The sequence below is a fragment of the Callithrix jacchus genome, chromosome 11, assembly GCF_049354715.1.
Source record: "Callithrix jacchus isolate 240 chromosome 11, calJac240_pri, whole genome shotgun sequence".
NCBI lineage: Eukaryota > Metazoa > Chordata > Mammalia > Primates > Cebidae > Callithrix > Callithrix jacchus.
In genome coordinates, this window is record NC_133512.1 from 66,885,123 (window position 1) to 66,905,817 (window position 20,695).

General features: G+C 34.5%; 1 protein-coding gene across 12 annotated transcripts in view; it reads left to right on the plus strand.

Moving 5' to 3' along the window:
- PCLO (piccolo presynaptic cytomatrix protein) overlaps positions 1-20,695 on the plus strand; it is a 419,413-nt gene that overhangs the window by 187,960 nt on the left and 210,758 nt on the right. For all 12 annotated transcript variants that reach the window (XR_013524043.1, XR_013524044.1, XR_013524045.1 and 9 more), the window contains exons 4-5: positions 5,440-6,156; positions 15,329-20,408. Coding sequence is in view for 9 of the 12 variants with exons in the window: in XM_035253964.3 (XP_035109855.3) it covers positions 5,440-6,156; positions 15,329-20,408 (5,797 nt within the window). In the remaining 3 variants the exon portion in view is untranslated. The remainder of the gene's footprint in view (positions 1-5,439; positions 6,157-15,328; positions 20,409-20,695) is intronic.

The window sequence follows — 20,695 nt, forward strand, 5'->3', positions numbered from 1 at the left end:
ATTTCCTTGCCATTTTAAGTCTAAAAGCAAACTTTCAATCTGCTGCAGGTCTTATTACTATGCTTCAGAAAGGATCCTTAGAAAAATAAATAGGCAGCCCTGAAGTTCTGAGATTTTCCTTGATGGTATTGTTGCTATAGTTACAGCTGAAATGTTGTATAAAGCAAATCGCTTTATGATGGAAAAATGCTGAGTAGCACAGTAGCATCCCTTCTCTGGGTTTTTATTTCCTACTTGCCTTCTTAAGATTAATGGATTTTTTGAGCATTGTTTTGTTTTGAACAAACTCTGTTGAATTGATGTTAAAATAAATGTGTTTTATTAATATGTACTAGCTGACAATTGAATAAATTTGAGTATTTTCTGATCAGTGTGATGTTATTTTATATATGCTACTTGTCAGAACTTTTCCTACTTGAAGGTGAATTTTGACATCCTGATTATTAATGGTAAAGTACTGAATAAATAGTGATTGTTTCATAGTTTGGAGGCCTCTGAGATTGTTTATATTTAATAATAACATAAATGAGCCATAAAGTTTTATTGATTTATTCCATTAGAGCATATTCATATATATTCAAATATATTTAAAAATCACAGGAAAACAAATGGCAACAGTCTTAGATCATCCATAAGGATGATTAGTATGTTGTCTAAAAAGCATCCTTAAGCATCTATATTTTTTATTTTTCTATGTAATAAACTCAGTAATATAATAGAGATGTTCTCAGCATACACACACACACACACACACACACACACACACACACATGGTTGGAGCAAAAGCAATTGTGTTTTTTAGCAAGGAAGAAAATTGTACTGGAGAAATCTTGCAAGCAATACCTTAAAATGAAATTTTATATATATCTATTTGTGTATAAATATATCTATATAAATATGTATGTATATAGAGGTACACATAGAATTGCTGGTTGTCTTACTATATTTATAAGAAGATATTTCAAAGCTAAAACTGTAACTCATTTGGTACTTAAACTTAAGGCAAAATATAAATAATCATGTGCATCACAATTCTAACTGTTATAGGAAGAGTTAATGCTATGTCTGGCTAAATCTTTTCAGCTAGCAAAAGTCATATATAGCATTGATATATTATTCATTGAGTTGTTACATAAGTGAAATAATTTTGTTTAATTGATTTCCAGGTTGCTACTGGACTAGAAACAGTATGAAAATGTAATGGTGTGGCTATTTAGGAACTCAGAATATAGATAACATATTTGGACCTATCAATACAATATTTCTTGATCAAATTCCTGAATACAGTAATACAAAAATCTTTGGATTATTTTTGTTAAAGAAAGCAAAAAACATTGTAACCTATAAATATTTATATCTTATGTAGTTACAGAGTATTTCCAAAATTTTGGTAGAAGTAAATTTTTCTGGTCAGTTTATAATTAATGATGATATGATAATGATGGTGACTCATATTGTCCAAAATAAACTTTCTTGGAAATTTACTGCTATTCTTTTTTACTTACTATGAAAATCCTGATCAATCTTTCCTGGGATCATTTCCACTTTGTATTTTACCTAGCCTTTGCCTTTTCCTCCAATAATACTCCTATGCTCCCCCTTAGTAAACAAAATTTGAATTTATATATTTAAAGAAATATAAAATTTTTGGTGTTACTTTAGAACTTTGTTTTCTTTCAACTCTTTATTGACGTTATAACTTCCTCTGCTTGCTGAATTTGTTAACATTTTTTTTTTGGTTCTAGGGTTACAGAAAAAAGAGACACACATGAGAACTAGTTTTTCATTTCTAATTGAAAAATGTATTCTTTTGTGGCTTATAATTGATCAAATTAATTATGTTTCAAACTAAATTCCTCAGAAAATCCTGTTATATTCATTCCATCGTTTTCATTTTCTCTAATAGTTTCTTTCTGCCTCTAGATTTAGTGTTTACCAACATGGGCAGGTAACCAAATTTTACCAGACTGATCATAACAAAGCAAATTTTACTCCTTTCAGAAACCTTCACCGGATTCCAATTTCTTCCACAAAATGTCTACTTGTGGCAGTAAGTGCCATTTATTTGGCAATAAGCGCCACCTAAGAGAGAATCTCAACTTGCATCTTCATCCTTATCTTCCATTACCTTCTTACAGCTAAACAATAAGCTTATTGTTTAATTTTATCTAGATTTGGTCACATCTAGTGTTTTTAATCATTGGCTTTTTGCAGGCATGTTATGTGATTTTTGCTGTGCCTCATCTCTTAAGGATTGAATTTCAATGTGAATAAAATAATGAGGTCTTAGCCTGATATTGTATTTACATTTTGATTGATTGCTATGTAATAGGAATAGATTTTTGCATTTCATATTTCAATTATGTCAAATAGTGACAAGACATATTTTTGGGAAAATTTATTTATTTCACATTCACAATTTATTAACCTATCTATTTTAAAGCCAGACCTTCTTATAAAATATCTAACTAGAAGTGGTATCTCCCTCTTCTGCGTTGCAACACAATATTTTCATCTCTTATAATTGTTTTTACTGCATATTTTACTTATTTTCACCCATGCTTCATTTCATCTACTTGAATGTAAGTTCCTTGGTGAAATAACCTTTGCATATACACAAAGGTTCAACACAACAGCTAGAACTTTTAATACTTGACATACTGAATCAAATCTTTCTTTCCTATGACTTTTATAAAAAGACATTAATTAAAGAAGGCACACAATTCACTTCAGAGCTCTTAGACATGAAATAAACAAGAGAATTGATATCGAGTGATTATATACACAATATCTTAACCAATAGATATAAACAGAATAGATATACATGGAATAGATTTATGAATGAATTGTGTTGTCATTATTTGATGTAATAGAAATATTAGTTTCCAATTTAATTTTAGGGACAATTAGTCAAAGTGTAAGGTCCAAAGAATTAGGCTGGCTGCCTCCTTTTATTCACAATGAAAATTAGTCATGCATCCAAGAGACTTAGTATAGCAACATCATGTTAAAAAAATTGCAAAATAGCAATTATTTAAAATGCTAGGTTGAACTGAACTTGGATGGCAATTTAAGCAAAACATTAATTTGAAATAGCCAATGAGACTCTCAGGATAAGATCTTTAATCTCTCAGGTTTACACTATTGCCTTCTGTTGCCAATACAAACCTTAGTAGTTTAGTAGTTATTATCACTTTGTAGGTTTACCAAACATTACTTTAAATTGGGACAATGAAATATTTTATGTGACAAAGTAAATTACATAGAAGGTACCTTTTATCCTCACACCTAAATTTAGAATGGTAGGAAAATAATAAGTATGCTACCTTGAAATTATCACTATGTTTTATTTTCTCAACACATTTTTTCTTGTGCCAAAAGCCATGTACTATTGTGGCCCATATGCTGTAAAGTAGCAAGAGATGGCAATTTTGGAAGAATAATTTTTCTTTGTCCCAAAAACTCAGATAAAATAGTTACACTTTTTTAAATAACAAAAATTTCCAATGGAATGAAACCTGTATTTCTGGTATGTTAAAATTTCCTAACTTATTTACAGTAGAACATGGCTTATGAGGATGCTTAATATACACCTGTATTTGGTTTTTAGAATACATGTGGCAAAACAGCACAGTAATGCAGCCATTCATATCTGTTTTTGTTTTTTAGAAAGTCAGGCTCTGAATGAAAATATCTGAAGATGTGGCTCAGCCAATAATTGTTTTTAAAACCATGTTATAGATTAAGATTGATTTTTTTGTAGGTATTATGGAAGTTCTTCCTTCAGGGACAGTTCAACACAACAGCTAGAACTTTTAGTACTTGACATACTGAATCAAATCTTTCTTTCCTATGACTTTTATAGAAAGACATTAATTAAAGAAGGCACACAGTTCACTTCAGAACTCCTTAGACATGAAATAAACAAGAGAATTGATATCGAGTGATTATATACACAAAAAGCAAGTGAGTCCATATATATCCTAATATTTTATTGGCAGCATTTTGCCACAGTTACAGAACTGACTTTTGTCTTTACTCTTTGAGATCAGCAAATAAGAATTATAATGGCTTACAGATTGCAAAATAATCATAGTTATTAGGCAATAATGTTAATGTTTCTAAAGTAATTGGAATCTGAAGTAAGAAATGAAACTTAGATCTCTGATAGTATTCTAGAGCAATAAGTGAGTTTTGTCTCTAAACAATTTAAGATAAGTAACTGGAAAGAGTGGGCCAGCATGAAAAGTAATTTGAAATTGAACTTCTCAGAGTACAATGCAATACATGAAAGCAATATTATTTTTATGACACTCTAACCCTATGCCTTACAGAATGGGTACACATTAAATTGTAACAATTAGAATGACGCACAGTGTTTACTGTATAAATATTAGAATAGATATAATGTAAGAAAAAAACACAACACACGTCATTCAGAGGGGAATCTTTAATAGTATTATTCTAACATAATCTGTCTCCTGTGTGATTATTTGTCATGTATTCTTGTCAGAGAGTAGCTTTTAGTTTTTAGTTTGCAAAAATTCTTAACCAGTTTATCAAAAAGGCAGGTCCTCCTTTTCTTCTCCCAGGATTCTGCTAAAATTGTTTTGGTGTAGTTCCTAGGAATTTGTGTGTCAAAGGACCCTATCAGTTGATTCAGGGCAGGTGACCACAGTTTAGACAATGAAGAGCAGAGATATCAGAAAATGTTTTAGTCAGCAAATAAGAATACTCAGGGAAAAAGATAATGAACAATTGAGCCTTGGAGTGCTTCTTGTTCAACTGCATGAGGAAATGTGATTAGTATTAAGAATGAAATTATGTTCATAATCTGGTAGCAGATAGAGAAATATGCACAAGTGATTCTTAAGAACTATCTGTACCTGTAAAGGTCTACTCTGAAAGGTAAAACTATATTTGGCCCAAGCCAAGAGATAGGAGATAATAGGCTAGATCCTAAAAAACTTTTGATTAATTGGTTATTACAAAGATAATCATTATGAAATGGAATAGTCTTTGAATAAATTTTGGATGCAAATACTAACTTTGAAGGAATCAGGCTTTAAAATAATTTTATTTGGAACAAATGCAGATATTTTGTCTTCTTGAATATGAATATTTCTCTGGGTTCAGGTTAATGCAATTTTTTTTTTGTTTTTCTCACTTAATGAAGATAGTGAATTGCTAGTCTCTAAAATTCTATACAATTTTAGATTTCAAATAGCTTTTTTGTAATTTAAAAAAATTACTGTGTCATTAATTTGGAAAACAATGACCCACTTTCTCCATATACAAAAACAGCAGCTAGGATTTACCAAATTTTTACTTTGGTAAAATCACAGGAAAAGATACATTAAAATGCATTTAATCTGTTTATTGTTTTTATTTTATTATTATTATTATGGTATTTATTTATTTATTTATTTATTTTTGCAGATTCAAGAATGGCTTTGTTTAAATTGCCAAACCCGGAGAGCAATATCAGGACAGCTTGGAGACATGAGCAAAATGCCACCTGCACCATCAGGGCCCAAAGCATCTCCCATGCCTATCTCTACAGAACTACCACCTCAGAAAACAGCAGTGCCTCCCCAAGTAAAATTAGCGAAAAAGGAGGAACAAGAAGTAAAAACAGAAGCTGAAAAAGTCGTTCTAGAAAAAGTAAAGGAAACAATATCAATGGAAAACATTCCCCCTATGGTAACCACAGATCAAAAACAAGAAGAGAGTAAGCTAGAGAAAGACAGAGCTTCAGTTCTTCAAGAAAAAACGCCACTCCCTGAAGAAAAAAAACTAATCCTGAAAGAAGAAAAGGTATGTCCTGAAGAAAAAAAGCCACTCTTAGAAGAAAAAAAACCAACCCCTGAAGACAAAAAGCTACCACCAGAGACAAAAACATCAGCCCCAGAAGAACAAAAACATGACTTACTTAAATCTCAAGTACAAATTGCTGAAGAAAAGCTGGAAGGCGGAGTGACTCCAAAGACAGTGCAAGAAGAGAAACAACCACAGACCAAGATGGAAGATTTACCCTCTGGCACACCTCAGCTTTTACCTAAAGAAGATAATAAGACAATCAAAACAATAAAAGAACAGCCACAGCCACCATGCTCAGCAAAGCCTGATCAGGTGGAACCTGGGAAAGAAAAAACAGTAAGTTATATTTTACTAAGTTCTCACAGTCTCATTGGGAAATTACTAATTGTTAACCTACAGTATACAAGTTGCACAATGGTAATTATATAAGTGAAATTCCTCAAACAAATGACATTCTTAAGGAAGTATAATAATTGTTTACTATATTGAAAAGCTTTTGTTTTTTTTACAGCTTTATGAAGTTTACATAAAGCATAAATGCAACATTTATTTCACTGTTTCTTATGCCTATCAAATAATCTATCAAAATCATATAGAGTGATAGAGATTATCTAGTTTTAAGTTGTTTTTTCTTTACTATAGACATCAAACTTAGTATCCCCCTTGAACATAAAATAATGTGTTTTTTATGTATGTTTTTCTTTACTTAATCATGTGTTTACATAAGCATCAATAAGCTTTTTCCCAGTTGAAATCACTTTAAGGTGTGGTCAGTCATAAGTGATTGCAAAAAAAAAAAAAAAAAACTAAAATCCAAAGCAAAAGTCATTGTAAAATTTCACAAAGCAGTTTAACATTTACAGGATTTTTAATATAAAATCAGTTTAATTCAATGTGTTTACTATTGAAAGGTTATTTATAATCAGCATAATTTGGAAAAACATTTAATAAAATTTTCATTTAACCCATTTTAGCCAATATTTTCACAAGCAATTGTATCATTTTCAGAGGAACTCCGATATTTTTTGGTGCTGTAAGAGATCTTACGTAATACCTAATTGAATAAATTTAATTTGCAGAGGACAGCAATGATTTACCAGGAAATTAAATAATTTAATAGTATTAAAATTCCAACTAGAAACTATAGTTTGTTTGACTGTGACATTTGTGTTTTGTTTATAGTTTTAACCCATGCTTACTAACCCATCTGTGCTGTCCGATGCATTATCAAAGTCAATCCTGGTCTCGTCCTTAAATGAGTTTGAGCAGTCAAAGAGATGCCTACATGTATTCTCCATTCTAATGACGGAATCTAGCCACCACTGCCACAAATTGCTTCTCCTAGCTAACCTTTGCAGAGCTTGATGCTTGGTACTGTTTGTCCCTTTGTGAAACTATCTGTGGCTTTCATGACCCTCTACTTTCCTTCTCGTTTTGTTTTTCGGATCATACGTTATGAAATCTACTGTGACTATCTCTATGATTTCTCTTTGCCAATTCCAAATGATGATTTTCCTTGTTTTTCTTTGAGTTCTGGCCTCATTCCTCCCATGGGAGCTACGTGAAGAACTTTTGAAGCCACTTATCCTCTTGTCCCTCTTTTGAGTGTCAGACCTGCATTTTCAAGTACCTAGTAGATAGTTCCACTTGAAAACCACTCTGTAAAGGCAAACTCAATGTGTCTGACTCTTACTCACTTCTCTATAGAAACAGTTTCTGCTTGTAATTTTCTATTGCATTATCATGTGCCTGTCTCCTGTCTCCCAGTTACTAATCTTCTGCGTGTTTTAAGGTGTATTCTTATCTGCTCTTTGTTCTCCACATTCAAGTTATCACATTTCTGTCTGTTAACTCTTGTTCCTCAGGGCACCACCTTACTTACTGCTTTCATGACCTTTTGCCAGTTATTTGAACAATCTAATTACTGGTTAGGATGCCTTCCTTTTCTCCCTTCTCTAGTCTACAGCTGTCAGGTAAGTGTTTTCTAGGGTTCAGATAATTTAATTTCACCACTTAGATATTCCTAACAATTCCCTCTCATGTTTTAAATATGTTCCAAACAAGAAGTCTTCAAATATTTTGTGAATGCACTCCTTTTTATTTATTTTATACATATATCACTTTATTTTTATTACTTTTTCTTTTATTATACAATCTCAATATATGTATATGTATTTATACAATTTATGTATGTACTATATTACTAATATATTATTTACCTTTTAAAAATAATAAAATAAAATTCACAAAGAATAGAAAATAATTCAGTGAAATAAACTGAAATTACCATTCTTATTCATTTAAATGCAGGTATTAAATACAGATACATTTGATCACCTTAAAAAGTGATTAATACTGTTATTTTAGAGAGAGCACTGATTATGCTTTAATATTTTTTAATATTTTGGTGTAAAATTTTATAACATAGTTATTTGAAATTTAGCTTCAAAGTTAAGCTTATTTTGATACTTTGATGTTCAGTTTTAATGGCTATCCAGAGCAGAAAAAAAGGTAATTAAAAAGGATATGGTAGAAATGGAAGAAATAGATCACAGATTGTTCTCACTAAATACTGCTACCTTTTTTAAAGTATGTATTTGGAAACGAATTATGAAAAAAAAAATAATTGGCAATTACACAAATAAATGTTAGCCTTCCTTAATACCAATCATTTGTGTTTGTTACCTATCAGAAAATGTAGGGCTTTTAAAATCCTTCTTCAGCAAATGGTTTTAAAACCCATTGGATTTCTTTGGAAGATTTTAAAACAGGTTAAAATATTCTGTTTTAAAGTTTGTTAAATGAGCAGATATGATAACTTTTAAAAGTGAGATATGTTATTTTATATAGCAAAATCATATGATGATTTCCAAATATTTACCTTCAAAGAGCTGTTTCCACATTATAATTTTCTCAAAGAAACAGATACTGTTTATTTTTCTCTAAATAGCTAATACCCAGCATACTGCTGACAACTGGTGTTTACTTTCTTGATACCTACTAAGTATTGTATTACATTAAAGCACTTATTATCCTCTATTTTCATTAAAAAGGATCAAATCTTCACATTCTGCAGTTTTTTAATGAATTTTCCATGAAATAATCAGTAAATATCTGTGTCATAGTCAAAAATAATGTCATAGTTATTCTGCGTCTTGGGACAACATAAATGTTCTTCAAAATATAAAAGCCTCATTCGCATACAGTTTACTACATCAGTAATATCTGGAGGTACTCTGTCCAATTCTGGCTTACTTGTAGTGAATAAATGTTTTCATATGTACTGCTATCTCCCTAACTTTATTCTTTAAAAATATAATTCCAATTGGAAAAAAATCACTTCTCAATTTTTAATATTTTTTATTAAAATATATACATTTTAAATTAAATCACTCCACTCCAAATGTCCTTCCACTATAACCATATGTCTTCAATGGTATATTTTTCCTTGAGAGTTCACAATGGTAATTCTTTAAGTATTTTATTATTACTTATAGAGAAATGGGGAATATTATAAACTGAGTATGTAAAGAAATCTCTGTAATTGGATTCTATTAGTATTGGATCTTTTGCTACTTAATTTGTTCTAATAATTTTCCCCCAAAACCTTCCACAATTATTTCTTTGTTTTTTGCAACAATTTTTTCTGACAAAGGAATGTGGTTTGATTTGTCACTATATTGATTCCACATATTACTTTAGTCATTTTTTATAGCAAAACAAAACAAAACATTTTCCCATATGTTATGTGATTTTTCTTGCTAAGCAAGAAAATTCAAAAGAAGATTCCAGATGATTATTATTCAAGGTAGTGAAAACTTCTGAAGTACTAGAAAATATATTTGCTGAAAATTACAGCGGCTTGTGATGGTGTCATAATACCACTGGCTTGACGCCAAAGCATGTTCTGTGTTTAGGGTAAGGTTTGCTATTAGCAATAATAGGTGCAGAAACAGATTTCAAACAGCTTTTCTGATGATGGCAAGCATTTTTTACAAACTTCAAGTCAGATCTGATTTAATTTGATGATCATTGTTCTCACCTTGTTATGAAAACTGATAAAAAGTTTGCAACAATATGAAAAGTGTCAGCTTTCTTATGAGTGCATGTGTGTATTTCTTACATTACTAGTTTTATCTTATACACATTATTTTTTGCAGCAGTTTTTTTCTACCACTTAGCTATTATAGGAAAGTTGGTTTAGTTAAAACTAGCCAATTTATTTGTATAAACCATAGATCTGCATAACTGAACAATAAGCTTCAATATAAAGGTGAGCAAGTGAAGTGATTGCCTCACTGAACCTTCTCTTTATCGTCGGTTGCCTCTTTACAACTTCCAGCTTTCTCCTAGGATTCCTCATAGACGGTGTGACCAACTGATGTGACAAAGTGAGATAATAGTGTTGTCAATCTATTGATTAAATATTAGTGCAATGTAATTTATCTTCCATTTTGGATTTTAAAATACAACTACAATCCTAGTGTCTTCTCATTGTATTCCATTGAAGTACTTTGCATAGCTACCAGGGTATCTGCACCCCACAGCGGAGATTCCTGTCTAAATGGTTTAGTTGGCTTTCTCAGCCTTCTGGAATCTGGCTCCAACACAACTTTCCAGCAACCTCTAACATTCCCCATGGGGAGAAATTAAAGAAAAACAGTGAAATATTCTTTTGTGTGATTCCTGAACATAGCTTATGCTTTCTCCTTTCTGAACCTGTTCTCAGTTTTTCTATGTGCACTGATGCTGCACCTTCATATCAACTGTCAGAAAAATCCCACCTGAACCTCTGGACCACTTTGCTAGCACATCTTCATAACTCTGCCCTTCTGTTCCCTAGTGGTAGTCAGTTTTCCTGATGCAGAATTCACTGCAATGATTAGTTTCTTAATTAGTTTTTAATATACAATCAAAATAATAGTCTTAATTTACCTCTTACTATATTCTGGCTGCTATGTTAAGTACTTAATTATTTATACAACTATTAATAAGGTTAATATTATGATAGCTTTAGTAAAGATGGGGAAACTGAATTTCCATGCTCAAGGTCACATAGCTGGAAGGCAGAAGAACTAGAATTATAGTTTAGCTCTGATTATAAAGACTATGCTCTCACCCACTGCAGAAGATATTTTTTCCTATGACACTTTTAGCATACTGGCTTTTCATTATTGTGATTATCCATCTCTCTTAGCAACTCTTACTGCTGTTTCAAACGCTTGGTATAATATTTTACTCTATGTGTATTATTTATTCATTAATTTAGTTGTCATTTGTGTCATTCATTTCTTTGTTGTTGCATCATTTTGTCACTTCATTCATTCCTATCTTTCTTTTTTCTTTGAGACAAAGTCTCACTCTGTCGCCAGGCTGGAGTGCAGTGGCGCAATCTCGGCTCACTACAACCTCCACCTCCTGGGTTCAAGTGATTCTTGTGCCTCAGCCTCCTGAGTAGCTGGGACTGCAGGCATGTGCCGCCACACCCTGCTAATTTTTATATTTTTAGTAGAGACAGGGTTTTACCACATTGGCCAGAATGGTCTCGATCTCTTGACCTTGTGATCCACCAGCCTTGGCCTCCCACAGGGCTGGGTTTACAGGTGTGAGCCATCATGCCTAGCCTCAATCCTGTCTTTTCAAAATGTGCTTGTTGAGTAGCATTAAAATTAATCCTGAAATATAACAATTTGAAATTTACATACACGTTTTTAAATTTGGAGTTTAATATTTTAAAAGTCATATTGCTATAGAATTTTATTTTTACTTATATATGTAAACAAAATACTGTTTAAATCTTTATTTGATATAATATACTAAACTACACTCCCCATAGAAACCAAACTTGGGACATTCTTTAGCAAGTACTTTTATTTCTGATTAAAATGATCTGAGGGTTAGTATTCAAGTTACATATAGCCAATATATTGCTGCATCATCAGAAAGGATAAAAAATAATCAGGTTTCTCTAGTGAGAAGTATTCCCATATTATAGTGCTTAGGTGACAGCACCCAATCTTTCACTCCAGGTCCACTTAATTTTATTGGCTTAATTTTGTTTGGAGTGTTTCAAACACTCAGATCAGTAATCTGTATTAATGTAAACTTTATATAAATTACTGAAAATTTACATTCATTGTTTAATTTTAGACCATCAAAATAAATGGCTTTGGTAAAATTAAACAAAAAATTAACACTGCATCTTTTCTTTCCACAGTTTTTTTTTTTTTCCTGAAAACTATTTATTTTTTATTTTTATTATACTTTAAGTTCTGGGGTACATGTGCGGGTTGTGCAGGACTGTTACATAGGTATACATGGGCTGTGGTAGTTTGCTGTATCCATCCCCCTGTTGCCTATATTAGGTATTTATCCTAATGCCATCCTTCCCCAATCCCCCCACTCCCTGCTATCTCTTCCTTAGCCCCCTTGCCCCCCAACAGGCCCCAGTGTGTGATGTTTCCCTCCCTGTGTCCATGTTTTCTCATTATTCAACACCCACTTACAAGTGAGAATATGCAATGTTTGTTTTTCTATTCTTATGTCAATTTGCTGAGAATGATGGCTTCCAGCTTCATTTGTGTCCCTGCAAAGAACATGAACTCATCGTTTTTAATGGCTGCATAGTATTCCAAGGTGTATATGTGCCACATTTTCTTTATGCAGTCTATCCTTGAGGGCATTTGGGTTGGTTCCAAGTCTTTGCTATTGTAAATGCAAATACAGTGCTACAGTGAACACACATGTGCATGTGTCTTTATAATAGAATGATTTATAATCCTTTGGGTATATACCCAGTAATGGGATTGCTGGGTCAAATGGATCTAGTTCTAGATCCTTGAGGAATCATCATTCTGTCTTCCACAATGGTTGCAATAATTTACACTCCCACCAACAGTGTAAAAGTGTTCCTATTTCTCCAAATCCTCTCCAGCATCTGTTGTCACAAGATTTTTTAAATGAACACCATTCTAACTGGCATGAGATATTATCTCAATGTGGTTTTTGATTTGCATTTCTCTAATAACCAGTGGTGATGAGCATTTTTCATGTTTGTTGACTGGATGAATGTCTTCTTTTGAAGACATTTCAGCTTTCTGCACGTGGCTAGCCAGTTTTTCCAACACCATTTATTAAACAGGGAATCCTTTCTGCATTTCTTTTGTCACTTTTGTCAAAGATCAGATGGTTGTAGATGTATGGCATTGCCTCCAAGGCCTCTGTTCTGTTCTATTAAACTTTATCTCTGTTTTGGTACCAGTACCATGCTGTTTTTATTACTGTAACCTTTTAGTATAGTTTGAAGTCAGGTAGCTTGATGTTTCCAACTTTGCTTTTTTTTCTTTTTTTGCTTAGTATTGTCTTGGCTATGTGGACTCTTTTTTGGTTCCATATGAAGTTTAAGGTGATTTTTTCCAGTTCTGTGATAGTTCAGTGGTAGCTTGATGGGTATAGCATTGAATCCATAAATTACTTTGGGCAGTATGGCCATTTTCACAATATTGATTCTTTCTAACCATGAGTATGGAATGTTTTCCCATCTGTTTTTTTCCTCTCTTATTTCGTTGAGCAGTGGTTTGTAGTTCTCCTTGAAGAGGTCCTTCACATTCCTTCTTAGTTGTATTCCTAGCTATTTTGTTCTCTTTGTAGCAATTGTGAATGGGAGTTCGCCTTTTCAAAGTTTTATATGTCATCTAGAATTCAGTTCTCACCTTCAATAGTATTCAAAAAGTTTTGTTTGCCTTCAGTACAGAAGGCATTTTTGAAAAAAGCAAAACCAAATTTGCCAGTGTAGATATGTCTTGGCACATTCTCCACTACTAGTGAAGGCCTTAAGATATACCACTATGTGATCTAAATGGGACTCTGTTTCTCACTGCCTCTCACTGACTGGTCTGCAGCTCAGTAAATGGCTGGGGGTTATTGGAAGGAAAAGGAAAAAAAAAGATTGGAGAGTAAACAGTTTGCAGACTTGCCACTTCAAAATATTCAAGAATCACTCGGGGAAGAAAAATCATTGCAGCATTACCACCACTGGTAAATAATGATGAAATCCTGTGAGGAGTGTGGAGGGAGGAGACCAGGCAATGAGTGGGAGGAGGAATGAGTGGGTAGGACATAGTACTTAGTGAAGAAGAAAAGCATGAACACAAGGAGAAGGCACATAATGGAGATTGCAGGGTTGGTATTTTGATATTTATGTGTATTAATTTTCTGTCTAATATCACTTAATTTCCTTTGTTACATTTTATATGTCTGGTCCTAATCTTTTCTGGAAAATATTAGTAGAACCTTCAGAATCCATTATATAAAACTATAATTTTTAAGCAGCTGATTTCCTAACCCCTCCTTTCTGTAGGCTGTGAGACTATTGTGACACTCTCCTTCACATAGGGCAACTAACTGAATCAGTTTCATTCTGTTCGTATATATTTTTAATGAACAAAAAAGTCTTTATGCAGCAATTCTCTATGTTTAATTTTTATTTAAGGCATCTATGATTTTTGAACTTAAGTTGAGTCATGGCATCATCATATCCCAAGAAAGGCAACAAGTTCAAGGCTGTGGCATGTCTCTAAGTGTCCTAGATCTCTGGAAAGCCCATGCTCCCATTCACAAAAGCTATTTATTGTTTAAGGAAGCTGCTTTTGAAGATAAAACAAGATTTCAAAGTCAGAAGATATTTGTAGGTGATATTAGTGAAACACTTTTGAGTTGGGATGCTGAAGATAAATGTGATGAACAACTCTACAAAAGTAATAGCTGGATATTTCTCTTTAATTGAACTGATGCGTCAGATCAATTATTGCATAGTGTTTTCAAAGTACATAATTTCTAAACATTCATTCCAAATGATATAGAGTAACAATATTAACAACAATAACAAGTATATATAGTGGTTCATAACTTTCAAAATGTCTTTTAAAAGCTGTGCCTTGTTTGAATCATTTGACAAGAATGATACAATTATTTATGGTACATAGCACATATGTTACTATGGCATGTTACTTGCTTTTTTTTTGTTGTTCAGTAAATTCTCTAACATCCCATACAACTTGTAGCCAGGCACAAAGCTCATTGTCTGATACTTTCTTGAACTTTCCCAGACCTCATAATCCAAAAGTATAAATTATATTAATATAAAATTTAGCATGAAACATCTTCATCACAATTTATAAACTTTATCCTAACGCATATTTATTGAGAAAAATAATCATATTTTTGAGGGAAAATGACATTGAAATGTGAAAGGGTAGAGTATTTATGAAAGAAGATCAAATGTCATTCAGAATTGATATTTAATGAAATTTAGTTCAAATGGAAACTAACCTTAACACATATCAACAATTTTTTTCTCATGCAGATTTTTAAAAAATACTGACATATGGTTGGAAAAAAAATTCCAAAATTATTTTTTAGTTTCTGATAGTTATTTGGGAGTAATGGAGAGGCCATGTTTTTAGTTTAACCATGTTAAGTTTTCCTGTGTCTTTATCTCCCTGCTTAGGAAAAGGAAGATGACAAATCAGACACCTCAAGTTCTCAGCAGCCTAAAAGCCCTCAAGGTCTGAGTGACACAGGATATTCTTCTGATGGAATATCAAGCTCACTTGGTGAAATTCCAAGTCTTATTCCAACTGATGAAAAGGATATTCTCAAGGGACTAAAAAAGGACTCTTTTTCACAAGAAAGCAGCCCTTCCAGCCCCTCAGATTTGGCTAAGTTAGAAAGTACAGTCCTATCCATTTTGGAAGCTCAAGCAAGTACACTTGTTGATGAAAAGTCGGAAAAGAAAACAAAACCCCATGTGGTTTCTTCAGAACAGCCTAAAGACCATCAGAAAACACAGATTTTATCTGAAACCTTGGAAATTACTATTTCAGAAGAGGGGATCAAAGAAAGTCAAGAAGAAAGGAAAGACACATTTAAAAAAGATAGCCAACAAGGTATTCCTTCCAGCAAGGACCATAAAGAAAAGTCTGAGTTTGTTGATGATGTAACTACTAGAAGAGAGCCTTATGATTCTGTTGAAGACAGTAGTGAAAGTGAAAACTCACCTGTTCCACAAAGAAAACGAAGAACTAGTGTTGGCTCATCAAGCAGTGATGAATATAAACAGGAAGACAGCCAAGGATCAGGGGAAGAGGAGGATTTCATTAGAAAACAAATCATAGAAATGAGTGCTGATGAAGACGCTTCAGGTTCTGAAGATGATGAGTTCATCAGGAACCAGCTCAAAGAGATTAGTAGCAGTACTGATAACCAGAAAAAGGAAGAAACAAAGGGAAAAGGCAAAATAGCAGCAGGGAAACACAGACGACTGACTCGAAAAACTAGCACAAGCATTGATGATGATGCAGGAAGACGTCACTCATGGCATGATGAAGATGATGAAGCATATGATGAAAGTCCTGAACTTAAATACAGAGAAACTAAAAGTCAGGAAAGTGAAGAACTTGTAGTTGCTGGAGGAGGAGGGCTACGCCGATTTAAAACAATTGAGCTCAATAGTACAATAGCAGATAAATATTCTGCAGAGTCATCACAGAAAAAAACAGCTTTGTTTTTTGATGAAGAGCCAGAATTAGAAATGGAAAGCCTGACAGACTCACCTGAAGATAGGTCAAGGGGAGAGGGATCTTCTAGTCTTCATGCGTCCAGCTTTACTCCTGGTACATCCCCTACATCAGTATCATCACTTGATGAGGACAGTGACAGTAGCCCGAGTCACAAAAAAGGAGAGAGCAAACAGCAACGCAAAGCTCGGCACAGAACACATGGCCCTCTTTTGCCTACTATTGAAGATTCTTCAGAGGAAGAAGAATTGAGAGAGGAAGAAGAATTATTAAAGGAGCAAGAAAAACAGAGGGAAATAGAACAGCAACAAAGAAAGAGTTCTAGTAAAAAATCAAAGAAAGACAAAGATGAACTTCGAGCTCAGAGAAGAAGGGAAAGACCAAAGACACCACCTAGTAATCTCTCTCCTATTGAAGATGCATCTCCAACAGAAGAGTTACGTCAGGCCGCAGAAATGGAGGAGCTCCATAGATCTTCTTGTTCTGAATATTCACCTAGCATAGAATCAGACCCAGAAGGTTTTGAAATAAGCCCAGAAAAAATAATAGAAGTACAAAAAGTTTATAAATTGCCCACAGCTGTGTCATTATACTCACCAACAGATGAGCAATCTGTTATGCAGAAAGAAGGTAGCCAAAAGGCATTAAAAAGTGCTGAGGAGATATATGAAGAAATGATGCATAAAACACACAAATATAAAGCTTTTCCAGCTGCGAATGAACGAGATGAAGTGTTTGAAAAAGAGCCTTTGTACGGTGGCATGCTAATAGAAGATTATATTTATGAATCCTTAGTAGAAGACACATATAATGGATCAGTAGATGGAAGTCTGCTAACAAGGCAAGAAGAAGAAAATGGATTTATGCAGCAGAGAGGAAGAGAGCAAAAGATAAGACTTTCAGAACAGCTTTATGAAGATCCAATGCAGAAAATTACAGATCTGCAAAAAGAATTTTATGAGTTAGAAAGCTTACATTCTGTTATGCCTCAAGAAGATATTGTTTCAAGCTCTTTTATCATCCCAGAAAGCCACGAGATAGTGGATCTGGGTACTATGGTAACTTCTACAGGAGAAGAAAAAAAACTACTAGATGCTGATGCTGCCTATGAAGAACTTATGAAGAGGCAACAGATGCAGTTAACACCTGGATCCAGCCCAACCCAACCCACCATTGGTGACGATATGACAGAGTCCACCTTGGACTTTGATAGAATGCCCGATGCATCTTTGACATCAAGTGTTCTCTCAGGAGCATCTCTTACAGATTCAACCAGCAGTACAACACTCTCTATCCCGGATGTTAAAGTAACCCAACATTTTTCAACAGAAGAAATTGAGGATGAATATGTAACCAATTATACAAGAGAAATTCAAGAGATAATTGCCCATGAATCACTGATTTTGACCTATTCGGAGCCTTCAGAAAGTGCTACATCTGTCCCACCCTCTGACACACCTTCTCTCACATCATCTGTTTCTTCCGTCGGTACCACTGATAGCTCCTCACCTGTTACTACCCTGGATAGCATAACCACAGTTTATACAGAGCCAGTGGACATAATAACTAAATTTGAAGATTCAGAGGAAATTTCTTCATCAACTTATTTTCCAGGCAGCATTATAGACTATCCAGAAGAAATAAGTGTGTCTTTAGATAGGACTACTACACCAGAAGGTAGAGCTGATGCTGATCATGTTATTTCTTTATCTGATATGGTACCTTCTATCACAGAATCTGTAGGATCTAAACCAGAGGGGCCAGTTGCTGACACTATTTCTACTGACTTACCTATATCTGAGAAGGACCCATTGAAGAAAGCCAAGAAGGAAACTGGGAATGGAATCATTCTGGAAGTTTTGGAAGCTTACAGAGATAAAAAGGAGTTGGAGGCTGAACTAACAAAAACTAGCTTATCCAAAACTGTGTTTGATCAATCACCTTCCTCTGTAATAGCCCTTCCAATGAAAGAGCAGCTTTCAACTACATACTTTACATCTGGAGAAGACTTTGGTCAGGAAAAACCTGCATCTCAGTTACCATCTGGCAGTCCTTCTGTTCCCTCTCTTCCAACTAAACCTCGCCCATTCCTGAGAAGTTCTTCTTTGGATATATCAGCTCAACCTCCTCCACCTCCTCCCCCTCCTCCTCCTCCTCCTCCACCACCACCACCCCCTCCTCCCCCACCACTTCCTCCACCAACTTCACCTAAACCAACTATTCATCCTAAAAAAAAGTTAACAGTTACAGCTCCAGTGACTACAGCTACACCTCTGTTTGATGCTATTACTACTGTAGAGACCACAGCTATTCTGAGAAGTAATGGATTACCTGTAACAAGAATAGCTACCACTGCACCTCCTCCTGTTCCTCCTAAGCCATCTTCAATTCCATCTGGACTTGTATTTACCCATAGGCCTGAGCCAAGCAAACCTCCAATCGCCCCCAAGCCAGTGATTCCTCAGCTTCCAACAACTACACAAAAACCAACAGATATACATCCCAAACCAACAGGTCTATCTTTAACTTCAAGTATGACCTTAAATTTAGTGACTTCAGCAGATTATAAATTGCCTTCCCCTACCTCCCCACTTTCCCCACACTCCAACAAGTCCTCACCGAGATTTTCCAAATCCCTCACGGAAACGTATGTAGTTATTACATTGCCATCCGAACCTGGGACTCCAACAGATGCTTCAGCTAGTCAAGTTATTACCAGTTGGCCCTTGGGATCACCCTCCAAAGATCTGGTTTCTGTTGAACCGGTGTTTTCTGTAGTTCCTCCTGTGACAGCTGTAGAAATTCCAGGTTCTTCAGAACAGACCCTGTATATCTCTGGAGCTTTGCAGACATTTTCTGCCACCCCTGTCACAGCACCCTCTTCATTTCAAGCAGCTCCCACATCAGTTGCACAGTTTCTCACAACTGAAGTTTCCAAGACTGAGGTTTCAGCAACCAGAAGTACAGCTCCTAGTGTTGATCTCAGCAGCATTTCCATAACAATTCCTCCAGAGCCTCTTGCTCTAGATAACCTACATTTAGAGAAGCCTCAGTATAAAGAAGATGGAAGACTGCAACTTGTTGGTGATGTAATTGATTTGCGTACAGTACCAAAAGTAGAAGTTAAAACAACTGAAAAATGTATAGATCTTTCTGCTTCTGCAATGGATGTGAAAAGACAGATTACAACAAATGAAGTTTATGGGAAACAAATTAGTGCTGTCCAACCCTCTATTATAAATCTTAGTGCAACATCATCAACAGTGACTCCTATATCTCTGGCCACTGAGACAGTGACCTTTGTTACATGCACAGCTAGTGCAAGTTACACTCCAGGCACAGAAAGCCTAGTGGGTGTGGAACATGTAATGGCAACACCACTCCCACTTACAACATCAAAGCATGCTGAGCCCCCATATAGGATACCAAGTGACCAGGTCTTCCCTACGGTTAGGGAAGAAGCGCCAATAAACTTATCTCTAGGTACTTCAGCACATGCAATGACATCGGCTATTACAAAACCTGTCACTGTGCCTCCTGTTGGTGTCACAAATGGATGGACTGATAGCACCATATCCCAGGGGATCACTGATGGGGAAGTAGTGGATCTCAGCACAACCAAGTCTCATAGAACAGTTGTAACAATGGATGAATCTACTTCAAGTGTGATGACCAAAATAATCGAAGATGACGAAAAACCTGTTGATTTGACTGCAGGAAGAAGAGCTGTGTGCTGTGATGTGGTTTATAAATTACCATTCGGAAGGAGCTGCACAGCACAGCAGCCTGCAACTACTCTTCCGGAGGATCGTTTTGGTTACAGGGATGACCACTATCAGTATGATCGATCAGGGCCATATGGTTATAGAGGGATTGGGGGAATGAAGCCTTCCATGTCTGACACAAATTTAGCAGAAGCTGGACATTTTTTCTATAAAAGTAAGAATGCTTTTGATTATACTGAAGGAACTGATACAGCAGTAGATCTGACTTCAGGGAGAATTACTACAGGTCAGTATGATGTGGCAGCAGACCTTTCCTTGAAATATCATTATGGTGTTCCTCATCTCATTTCAGGATAAAAATGTGGCTCCTTTTCCAGTTTTGTTACTTTTTTTCTTTCTTTGGATGTTTTAGCAGCATATTTTGGAGTACATGTGCGCTTTTGTTTCTTCATTTTTAAAAAATTTGTTCTGCTCAAAATCACCTGCATGTGCCTGCATGTCCAACATTGCTTTTATTCTGCATTTAATTAGGTTAACCTGTGGATTTGCATGCAGTCTCATTCATTATGTTCA